This window comes from Chelonoidis abingdonii, chromosome 1 (genome assembly GCF_003597395.2).
Source record: "Chelonoidis abingdonii isolate Lonesome George chromosome 1, CheloAbing_2.0, whole genome shotgun sequence".
In the NCBI taxonomy this organism is placed as follows: Eukaryota; Metazoa; Chordata; order Testudines; family Testudinidae; genus Chelonoidis; species Chelonoidis abingdonii.
In genome coordinates, this window is record NC_133769.1 from 64,709,933 (window position 1) to 64,722,274 (window position 12,342).

General features: G+C 46.4%; 1 protein-coding gene across 4 annotated transcripts in view; it reads left to right on the top strand.

The window, feature by feature from the left end:
* MON2 (MON2 regulator of endosome-to-Golgi trafficking) overlaps positions 1 to 12,119 on the top strand; it is a 242,403-nt gene extending 230,284 nt beyond the window's left edge. For all 4 annotated transcript variants that reach the window (XR_012655908.1, XM_075066076.1, XM_075066064.1 and 1 more), the window contains one exon: positions 10,223 to 12,119. Coding sequence is in view for 3 of the 4 variants with exons in the window: in XM_075066076.1 (XP_074922177.1) it covers positions 10,223 to 10,386 (164 nt within the window). In the remaining variant the exon portion in view is untranslated. The remainder of the gene's footprint in view (positions 1 to 10,222) is intronic.
* The last annotated feature ends 223 nt before the right edge of the window (positions 12,120 to 12,342 follow it).

The following is a 12,342-nucleotide window of genomic DNA, read 5'->3' on the forward strand; positions in this document are numbered from 1 at the left end:
TGAAATAACGTGCAAAATAAGAGGAAAATATGGTAGATTCCACTTAATAGCAATCCTGATATTAACAACTTCCCTAGTTAATGGCAACATTTTGCCAGGAACCAGTCCCATCACATTGACTTAATGGAGTTCAAATAGTGGCAACTGCATGACACTATTGCGAACTTTTTTTTGGAAGAAAGGTCACAGCCACAGGCAGGTTTGTGGGACTTCCACAGGGGAAAGAAGCACTGAGATGTGCCTTCCTGGCTGCAGCCCCACAAACCCGACTGCAGCCAAAGACCAGCTGCCAGCAAAGGAGGTAAAGGACTGGAGTGCCTGTATCTCCTGCCAAAGTCCCAGCAGTGCGGGCCAGGAGGGGAGGTTGTGGGCAGATTAACAGCAGGATTGGGGGCTGCATCCCTGATGCTGGGGCTTTCCACAGGGAATGGTGGTAATGGGGACACACAGAGCTGCATGGTATCTCTCTCTGGTTGCACCCGCATGTCCCAGCACTTCCTTTCTTGGCCACAGCCCCACAAACCTGCCTTCCGCTTGTTGGCAACTTCTGGATAATGGAAACTTTTGTTGGAAACCAAGAGTTTGTTAATAAGCGGAACCCACTGTATCGGAGATTTTCTATCCAGTTTATGATCCTAAAGGATAGCATGCATTGCATTAAACCCTGGAGATCTACTAACCTGAAAATGCTTCATCTTTATATAGTAGATGGTTAACTTGCGCACAAAGCCACAACATAACTTCATTGTCTGTCAGCTCTTCCTTTGTGAGGCAGGTTAGTCATCTTTGTGTGTCTACCCTATCTCTGATAAATAGGTTCTTCTTAGAGTAGTTGTCCCTATGGGTGTGCAAGTGTTTGGTAGCACACTTCAGGTGTGTGAGTGTTCTGGTAGCAGTGTCCGTCCCTGCACCTTAAATGTCCTTGTGCTCCAGTCTGAGACCTGCTGCTGTTCCAGTTTTTCCTTCAGCTGCCTGTGCTAGAGACAGATTTTTGTGGTGTCAGTTAACTTCAGATTAGCTAGCTTGCTTGTCTGGTTTTTTTTTATTTTATTTTACTTAAACTTTTTAATGTAATGTTTATTAATTCCCCACACACAAACTACAGCAAGAGCCTATCTGCAGCTTGTGGGCCATATGCAGCCTGTACTTTTGTAAGATCTCATGCCAGACTGCATTCCTAATGCCTTGAAGCCTGGCTCAAGCACAGCTTGTCCAAGAGGGTGTCTACCTCTGAGTTCTCAACTCTCTATGAATGAAAGGATCCCTGCAAGGTATGCTTGTATTCACTCCCCCACAAGGACCATCATTAAAGATGCCTCTCTGTTAGGCTGGTGATCTCCTGGCACAAGGCAAGTGGACCCATTAGGAGTCTGCTCTTCACATCAATCTGTTTGAGCTCAGAGCAGTTCAATATAAGTGCAGTCATTTTTTACCGAAAATCAAGAGTCACTCAGAAGAGACATGATCAACAAGAGAGCTACCATATTTTATGTAAACTGCTGAGAGGGAGCACAATCCCAATCCTTGTGCACAGAAGCAGTGAAATTTAGAACTGGTGCATAACCCACCAAATCAACATCTCAATGGCATTTCTGTCACATCTGCAAAACATCATAGTTGAAACACTGAACAGACATTTCTGTGAGAACTACAAATGAGAGCTGAGCTATCCTGTCCTACAGATAGAGTTCACCTAGGGCTGTACAGGGATAGACCTCTTCCTGATGCCATACAACAAGAAATTCCCACAATTTTGCTGGATAGGGGGGATGCCACCATAACTCATTAGGAGATGCCTTCTTCACTCCTTGGCCACTAAGGGTATGTCTACACTGCAATTAAAAACCCGTAGCTGGCCCAGGCCAGCTGACTCGGGTTCACGGGTGTTGGGCTAAGGAGCTGTTTAATTGCCGTGCAGACATTCAGCCTTGGGCTGGATACTGAGCTCTAGGACACGGCAAGGTGGGAAAGCGCTTCAACGTGTTTTAGAAAATAGTATTCATCAGCTACTTTACAATTCAGGATCACCAACTACCAGACATTAATGGTGAAGAACAACCATACAAATTATGCCAGGCTGAACTTCTTTATTGAATATCGACCAGCAGAACACAGAGCGAGTTCAGGCAATTATTACAGCAGGCCAACTGCTTGCCATACCATCTCTGCAGACCTCTCTTGACACTGCTGATACTGCTGTTCAGTCTATTTCTATGGCAGTAGTTTTGAAGAGGACCGCCTGGTTTCAGCTCTCAGGATTTCTAAAGGAGGTCCAGAATATGGTTGAAGACGTCCCTTTTTTTTGATACTAAACTGTTCACTGAGAGTACAGGATGAGTGCACACATTAAAGGACTCCAAGGGCCACTTTACATTTTCTCTGGGGATCTATACGTGTACCCAAAGGAGAGAGTTTAGTAAGTCCCAGACAGCACAGAGATCCTGCCCCATTCAATTCCCAGAGGTCACATGAACTTCAGTGCAAGAGACAGGTTCCAGAGGAGAAAATCACCCATTTCCCAATCTTCCACTTCATAGCACCAGTTTTGACAGGGTGTTTGAGGTCCTGAGCTGCTGTCCCCTTTTCATACCAACTGCAATGTTTCTCTCTCTTTCCTTCCTCCCTTTGGCAACTGCCAAGTGATAGATTCCTAAGCCTAAGTGTAAATACTTTCAGTAGGCTTGGGAATCTATCACTATGGATAAGTGGGTTTTGGAGATCATCCACTTCGTTTCTCTTCTGCCTTCCAAGCCCCCTTTCCTGTCCCTCTTCAGGGACCTCTCTCATGAGAGCTTGTTATGACAGGAAATAGACTCTCTTCTACTCTTGGGTGCTCTAGCTTCAATTCCCATGCATCACAGAGGGAAAGAGTTTTATTCCAAGTATTTCCTGGTTCAAAAAAGAGGAAAAAAAAAAAAAGGTGGAGACCCATCCTAAATTTAAGGCTACTCAACACCTTTGTGAAAGCACAGAAATTGAAAATAGCAACATTTTCAACAATTATTCTGGCACTGGACCAAAAGGATTGGCTAGCCCTCAACCTTCAGGATGCATATTTCCATGTAACGATCTACTCATCCCACAAAAGATTTCCATGTTTTATTCTCAATCAGGACCATTTTTAGTACATAGTGCTCCTTTTTGGCTTATCAGCTACCCCAAGGGTCTTTTCAAATGTCGTATCAGTAGTACATCAGGAGTAGTGGCAGACTTCCACAGAAAAGGCATTTTAATGTTCTAATGTTCCCTTATCTAGATGATTAGCTCCCTGGGCCTAACTTCACAGACAACTTGCAAAGACATAGACCTCTTTCTTAGATTGGGCCTGCATTTCAACATTCAAAAATCCACCTTTGCAAAAGTTAAAATTCATACGAGCTAATCTTGGTCCAGTAGTGGCAAGAGCCTGCTTTCCAATGCATATATTTGTGGCCCTATCCAACATAGTTAACACAATCCAGATTAGCATTCAAATCTCAGTCAAGAGCTGTCATCAGCTGCTGGGGCATATGGCAGCTGGTACTTTAGTTATAGACCACACAAAACTGCAAATGTGGTGCCTTCAAGGGTGGTTCAAGACTGTTTATGCACTGAACAGACGGTCTAACTACATTACTTTCCATATGCACCTTCATAAAGGAATCTCTCAAGTCGTAGAAATACTCTAATAATGTTTGTGCAGTTGTTATAATGACAGATGCATCCCTGTTGGAGTGGAGAGCGCGTCTAGACAGCCACATGGCCTAGGGCAGGTGGATGCCTTACGAAACCACTCTGCACATCAGCCTCCTGGAACTCAGGGCTCATTCTCCCCTGACACTTCTAAAATCTAAAGTCCTACTCAAAATAAAAAAGGACAAACCAAGAGCTACTCTTAACAGTCCTGACCTGATCCTGCCAAACATAGTTTCTTTATGTGATACAGCTGGCTGTTCACTCACTGATCACTCTCCTGATTGCTCCTCTTTTCCTCTCCAAGGAACACAGAAAGATCCTTCACCCCAGTCTTGAGGGTTTTCCTGCTCAAAGCACAGCTGGTTGATGATTAATGGTCTTAAAAACAACCTGTAATTATGTGGCACCTACATCTCTGGAGCGCTCCCTGATTGAGTTTGTGTGTTCCTGCAGTTTTTTCAATTTCTCGGCTCATGGTACCCCGGTCAGGTTGCTACTGCACAGCAGAAAACCATCAGAAGTGGACAAGATTACACTTACAGAAGTGGACAAGATTTGCCTGTTGGTGTGATCTCAAAACATATTCCAAAACCTCATTGTTGTCAAATACTGGACTACTTTCTAGAACTAACCTGTCATTGTGTTTTGTTAGTCTAGCTGGCAGCCATCACAGATTTCCATTCTCCAACAGAAGGTTATTCCATATTCGCCCACCCATTGACGATGAGTAAGGCTACATTTTAATCATGGGTATTTTTAGTAAAAGTCATGGACAGGTCACAGGCAGTCAACAAAAATTCACAGCCCGTGACCTGTCCATCACTTGTACTATATACCCCTGACTAAAACTTGGGCCGGGGGTGTGTGGGTGCTCTGGGGGTGTGGAGAGCAGCAGTGTGGGATCCAGGACCTCAGCTGGTGGTTGGGGGGGGTGGCAGCATGGGCCAGGGACCCCTGCTGGTGCTAGGGGAGGAGGGACCAGGCGGTGGCACAGGGCCGGGAACCCCTGCTGGTGCTGGGAGGAGGAGGGTTTGCGGGACTTGCAGGCTGCCTACCTGGCTCTGTTGTGTCCCTGCAGCTTCTAGGGGGAAGAAAGGCCAGATCGGCTCCGCGCGCTGCCCCCACCCACTCTGGCTCTGTAGCTCCCATTGGCCAGGAACTACAGCCAATGAAAGCTGCAGGGGTGGCGCCTCTGGGTGGGAGCAGCATCTAGAGCTCCCTGACCCATCTGCCTAGGATCTGCAGGGACCTGCCGGCCGCTTCAGGGGAGTGCCCCTCCAGATAAGCACCACCCTGCACCCTGAGCTCCCTCTCTCACCCAAACTTCCCCAGAAGCATCTGGTTTGGCTGACCCAGGAGCTGCCAGATCTGCTCTGGCAGCCCCAGAGCCAGCTGCATCGGCCGCTGCAGAAGTCATGGAGGCCACAGAAAGTCACGGAATCCATGACTTTTATGATCTCCATGACAGACACGCAGCCTAAACAATGAAGTTCTTCAGGGGGCTTGGAAATCTTTTTGTCAGTCAAACGTCCTATTCTGGTTTGAAATGTTAATCTGGTTCTTAAATGTCTTACAAGATCTCCATTTGAACCGATGGCTACCTGCTCACTCCTCCATTTATTGATGAAAACAGCATTTCTGGTAGCCATCACATTGGCTCGACGGGGAAGGGGCCACTTGTTGAATTTCCAGAGGGGTCCACACCTCCGTTTATAAATTTTTAGGGGGTTGCAAATGAAAAAAGGTTGAAAGCTACTGTTTTAGTATATCATTAATGACACCCTATGTAGAATAGACCAGAGCTATGCCAAAGATTTTTCTTACTCTGGGTGGCTGAGGCAAAGTTTACCTCACTCCCTGCACCTGCACCCAGGGTTGGGGCTGGAGGGATTGGTCATTTTGGTGTCAGATGTTGCAGGACACACACAATTCAGTTCTTGTGAGGTAATCAAAGGAATCCCTGACTTAGTTATATTGATTTTAAATGTCTGTACATTTAAAAACTAGATATACATTCTGTTTGTGATTTGGAATTTGAAACAGTGTATTTTTATAAAAGCTTTTCTCCTCATTTATTATGAGGTTCACTGGCATGAGGCCCACATACCATTTCCCTATTTTGAGGATGAGCATTCCAATAGTTTAGGGTTCTAGGATGCTTTGTAATACAAATTCTTCTTCGAGTGATTGCTCATGTGTATTCCACAATAGGTGTGCGTGCTTTCCACGTGCACCGGTGCTGGAAATTTTTCCCCTAGCAGTACCCGTAGGGGAGCGCCCTAGCGACCCCTGGAATGGTGCTCCCCCACCCTCAGTTCGTTCTTGCTGCCAGTGAAGGTGCTTTGGAACTGCTCCAGCTTTGCTGTAGCTCGTCCCCAAAACTGCTTGTTCGTTCGGTGTGTGTACAGTGTACTACCTGTAGTTAGTTAGCTAGTTTAGTTAGTTAAGTTTAGCTAGAGCACCTGGGCCGGGGCATGCTGGGGCAGGTTTTAAGTCGTGCAACACATGTAGTGGTTTGAGCATTGGCCTACAAAATGCAGGGTTGTGAGTTCAGTCCTTGAGGGAGCCGTTTAGGGATCTGAGGCAAAAATCTGTCTGAGGATTGGCTCCTGTGTTGAGCAGGGGATTGGACTAGATGACCTCCTGAGGTCCCTTCCAACCCTGATATTCTGATTCTATGTAGGCGATCTATGTTAGTGAGTGATCCGCATGCGGACTGTTTACGCTATTTGGGGGAAACCCATCTCAGCAATTGATGCAGGGATTGCAAGTTGTTTAAGCCTCGGACCAAGAGAGAACGGGACATGCGGCTCCGGGCTATTCTGATGAAGTCGGCACCGGGCACCACGGTGTCAGTGCACAGCGACCCTTCGGTGCCATTGATTAGTCAGCACCGCTCCCTGTACCTGGGGCACACCAAGAAGGCTAGGAAGAGGCCTGCTTTGCTGCGGCACTGGAGTAAATCCAAGGCAGAGGCTAGATCCATGTTGGGCAGTCCTCGATCCCTATTGGCCTCTAGGCCTTCAACTCTAGTCGAATGGAGTAGCCTGGCCCATTCGGAGCAGGCCTCCCCAGATGTCCAGATGGCCTCCACACTGGAGGCCCTGCAAGCAGCCTGGGATGTTATGTCCGTGCCGGTACCAGGAGGACTGCCAATGTCGGCCCCGCACTCCAGAGGCAAGCCGCCACTGGGATCTCTGCAGTCACCCCCGGCTCAGTACCAGTGTCGGTTGAGGGAATGTTCCTGACACTGTTCGCCGCCCAGCATCCATTCGGGGCACAGTCCACATGGACTGCCCTCAACGCCCACCAGGCCGTCTGGTTTGGTTCCATCTGATCGAGACTCTCGGCACTGCTCCGCCTCGAGGAGTGAACACCGACGGGACTGAGGTGGATGATGCCAAAGATCCTCATCTCAGAGGGCTATAGCAGTCAGTCATGGCACGAACTTTGACATCGTTTCCATTCGTCGTCCCGCTCCAGGACCCCGCCACGTCACCGCTTCCGCAGCCCCGGGCATTGATCGCCAGCATGTTGCCATTGCGGTCCGCTCGCTGGAGCCAATCATGGAGCAGCTGTTACTGACGGTACCAGTCCTCCACAGAGGGGTCGCAATCCCGTGGTTGGCATCGCTCCTAGCGTCGCCACTCCTCCTGGTCCAGGGACAGCGGCAGGTCATATGTCAGCCTGGCCTCTCTTTGTAGTCATCCATTGATGAGCCAGGCCAAACAGCTGGCTCCCGCCGGTGCCACAGCAGGTGCTGTGGCACCGGGTCCTGTGGTCTGCCCAGTGGTACCAGAGGGCACCGTGGCCCCTGAGGCAGCCCCCGGTGGGGGCTCGCTCAGTGGCTGGATCTCAGAAGGACCATCAGCCTCCCTCTCCAGACTTCCGAGGAAGGAGTCGGTGGGATGTACATCCTCAGCACTGTGCCCGGAGACCAACCAGGTGGTAGACCCTCTGGTGCCAGTGGACACACAAAGTACCATGCCAGCCTGTTCACTCTCACCGGATGAGGTGATTACGGCCCCTCCTCCCTCCGTCCCACAGGAGGACTTTAGGGCTCACCAAAAGCTCTTAAAAAGGGTGGCATCAAGTCTCCACCTCCAGGCAGAGGAGATGGAGGAGCCCTTGGAGACTCTATTTAATATACTCTCCTCCTCAGCACAGGGCAGGGTGGCCTTGCCTCTCCATGAAGGGATGGTGAGAATTTCAAATGCCCTGTGGCAAACCCCAACCTCATTGGCTCCCATCTCTAAGAGAGTGGAACGCAAGTATTTTGTACCCGCCAAGAGGCATGAATACTTATACACCCACCCTGCTCCTAACTCCCTGGTGGTCGAGTCGGTCAACTACGGGGCCAACCAGCCCGTACCCCAAAAAATAAAGATTCAAGGAGGCTGGACTCATTTGGAAGAAAAATGTATTCGTCCTTGAGCTTCCAGTTACGGGTGGTGAACTACCAGGCTCTTCTGGGCTGGTATGAGTTCAATCCGTGCCCAAGTTCGAGGACTTCCTCCAGGAGCTCAACAGAAAGGAGTTCAAAGCGCTGGTGGAGGAGTGCACAGCGGCTTTCAGGGCAACCCTGCAGGCAGCTTCGGATTCAGCAGATAAGGCTGCGCAGTCCATGGCCTCCATGGAAGGGCATCATGGCTCCTGCTCTCTGGGCTGTCCAGCGAGGCGCAGACCTCCCTGCAGGACCTCCCGTTTGATGGCAAAGCTCAGTTTGCGGAAAATGGATACAAAGCTGCATGGCCTGAAAGACTCCTGAACGACTCTCCAGACTCTGGGTCTCTTATGTTCCGGCTCCGGCTAAACCTAAGTTCAAGCTGTAGTTCAGGCCACCCAGTCAAAATAGAAGACCAGTTATAAGAGGCACCCACAGAGGCAGTCTCGGCCTTCCCCCAGCCTGGATCCTCCAAGGGCAAGCAAATGGGGAAAAGGCGGTTTTGACGGGGTGCCCTACCAGTTCTCATCAGGGATCCAGCCTCAATATAGCTTCTCCAGTGGGTTGTGTGCTTTCCTCCCGGAGTGGTCACAGCTGACCTTGGACCGGTGGGTCCTCAACATCATCTCCCGGGATACACCCTCCAGTTTATTTTCTCCCCGCCCAACTACCCCCTGCCCCCATCCCTCTTGGGGGACCCCTCGCATAAGGCTCTGCGTGAGCAGGTGGTGTGGCAGCTCCTGGGCCTAGGGGCGGTGGAAGTCGTACCGGGGGAGTTCAAAGGCAAGGGGTACTACTCCCACTATTTCTTTATCCCGAAGGCCAAAGGGGGGCTCAGGCCCATCTTGGACCTGCGAGGCCTGAACCAGTACATGGTGAAGCTCAAGTTCTGCATGGTGTCCCTGACCTCCCTGGATCCCAGGGACTGGTACGCCACCCTCAATCTGCAGGACGCGTACTTCCACATTCATATATTCGAGGGGCACAGATGCTTCCTCCGTTTCACAGTGGGGCAGGAACACTACCAATTTACAGTACTCCCGTTTGGTCTGTCCACTGCCCCCAGGGTATTCATGAAATGTATGTCAGTGGTGGCGGCCTACACACACTGGATTTGCGACAGCCTCTGGCTTTTTACTTGGAGCGGACTAAGCTGTTCAGGAAGTCCTTGCAACTGTTCATCACCTCGGCTGAGTGCATAAAAGGTCAGCCGATCTCCACTCAGCGGCTCTTCAACTGGATTACCTCGTTATTCCTGTTATGATCTGGCAGGAATCCCTCTGCCACCAATTGTGAAGGCTCACTCGACTAGGGTGCAGGCCTCGTCGGCTGCCTTTTTGGCCCTTGTCCCCATTCAGGACATTTGTAGGGCTGCCACGTGGTCTTCAGTTCACACATTCACCTCGCATTATGCGACTGTCTCTCAGACCAGGAAGGACGCCAGGTTCGGCAGGGGTGTTCTCCATACCGAGAGTTTGTGAACTCCTTCCCACCTCCAACAGATATAGCTTGGAATCACCTATTGTGGAATACATATGAGCAATCACTCGAAGAAGAAAAGACCATTATCTTTTCCGTAACTGGTGTTCTTCGAGATGTGTTGCTCATGTCTATTCCACATCCCACCCTCCTTCCATTCTGTCAGAGTTGTCTGGCAAGAAGGAACTGAGGGTGGAGGGAGCACACAGTGCCCTTTATACCACACCATGGAGGCGCCACTCCAAGGGTCGCTAGGGCACTCCTCTACAGGTACTGCTAGGGAAAAAACTTCAGGCACCAGTGCACATGGCAAGCACGCACACCTATTGTGGAATAGACATGAGCAACACATCTTGAAGAACACCAGTTACGGAAAAGGTAACTCTCTTTTCTTTTTCTTTGACTTTTGGTTTTTAACAATGTCTTTCTGTGCTGAATATACATCTTCAACCCTTATGTCGTATTAAAAAAAAAAAACCATTTGGGGCTCAATGAGATTGAGGTAAAAATCTGGTGTCCCATAGCTTTCTTAGTGTTTTTCTTTACATATTAGTTAAAAATGCTTTTCTACTGTAAAAATATGAACAATATTACATTATTTCATTTTTTACTTTTCTGTTACAGTTGATGCAAACACATGGGCACAAGTTATTGCGTTGTACCCAACTTTAGTTGAATGTATCACTTGCTCATCCTCGGAAGTCTGTTCTGCTCTCAAGGAGGCACTAGTTCCCTTTAAGGACTTCATGCATCCACCAGCAACCAAGGTACAGAATGGAGAGTCTTGAAAAGATCAAACTTTTTTATTTTTGAAAGAAAAAAAAGTATCCCCAAAAAAAGAATATTTGTTCCTAACTGAGACTTCTCTGAGGAAATCTCTTGTGACTAGTACTTGGCAACCAGCGTTGACTTTCTTTCAGTTGTACTAACAAGAGCTTTGTAATCCATGCATACAACAAGCTTACAGCTCAAAGGTTCCAGAGTGAGTAGCAGTGCAAGCCTTTAATAAATTTAACTGACAGGATGGAATCAGTTGTAATCTAATGTACTTGCTACAATATATTGAAGTGGTGACTGAAAAGTGGGCTTATGTATAGCTTGTGGTATATGTGTTAATGATGTAATTAAAAAAAAAAAGTATTTCAATTCAGTCAGATTGATTAGGCTGGTGTTTTGCACCATTTTTTCAAGTACAAAATTGTACTAAAATTTTATGCAAGATGATACTGTAACATTCCATATGATTATCTGTAACCAGCCTTTGTAAACAAAGGGAATTGATGAACTTGTGTGTATAATAAATGGTACAGTTCTGTATAAAATAGTTGCATTTATTATTTAAATTCTTTTTAAAATATTGATAATGTTAAATGCTTGAAAAATGTATTTATTATGAATACTAAGTTGTATGCTTGCATTTTTACGTACAATTTGCCTTCATAATTGGCAGATATGGTTATTCATATCTGATCATCCAGTTAATTTTTTGCTTATTTGAATGTATCTTATTTCAAAAAAGAGGTCATATGATGAAAGACAGCAAACAGCCAATGATCTGCTGATTTCAAACTTTAAAGTAGGTGATTTGAAATGAGTTTGAAAATGTGGAAATATACTGTAGCACTCCAACTCTACCATACCTCACATCACAAAATATTTGTTTCAACATACTCGTTCACGTTAAATCTATCCATTTTTATGTTTTTGGTAGTTGTCCTGCTTTACAAAAATGTTTCATATTTGGGATTTATATCTCTCTTTTGCCCATAATGGCAGTTGTCATTGTCTTTGAATTATGATCCAAGAAAGGTGATTTCAAATATCTGATATATTTGGCTGTAATTTTTGTTTGTTTGTTTCAGTAATCTTAAGCGCTCTGTTTTGTACTGTCTTTTCAGCCCAAACAATAATTGTTTTAACCTTCAAGTATAAAATGTGCGCGTGATATAAACCATGAGAAGTGTATTTTTGAAGATTGTTATTCATTTAGAAGTGCAGTAAACTTTCTGTCATGAAGTAAAATGTGAATTTTGTTTCCCTTTCATGTACTGCGTAGTTGAAGCAGAATACTTTTGAGTACTGTTCTTTATAAAGTTGAATTGTGACATAGCATATTATATTCCTATTCAGTGAATTGTTTCAGTAATATTTCACCTGTATTTAGGTATTTATTATCATCCATATGAAGAGCTTTAAAACATAGCTTTAAAAACATAAAAATCTAAAGTTAGACTCCTACATCCACAGCTAGGCACCTGCCTGGTTTTTCCAAAGGGCTGAATTCTTAATAGCTGCTATTGTCCTGGCCCAGTGCAGAGGACTGGACTAGATGACCTACCAAGTCCCTTGCAGGCCTACATTTCTATGATTTTATGAAATCAGACAAAGTCCTTGGGAGGAGTTGGGTACTCACTGCTTTTAAAAATTGGGCAGACAGCTTCCTATGGATTATAGAGATTAACTTTAGGTTCTGGACTTTTAAAATATTGTGCAGATATTAAAAACAAGGATCATTCAAACACTTTTGTGAGTTAAAAGATTGGTTTACATGAATAGATTAGGGTTGCTAACCCTCCAGGATTGTCCTGAAGTCTCCAGGAATTAAATATTAATCTTTAATTAACAATAATGTCATGTGATGAAACCTCCAGGAATATGTCCAACCAAAATTGGCAATCGTAGAATTGATGTAAAGTTGAAAGAGTTGCTAGTAGAGTGTTTCATTATGATTTGGTCAGAATTAG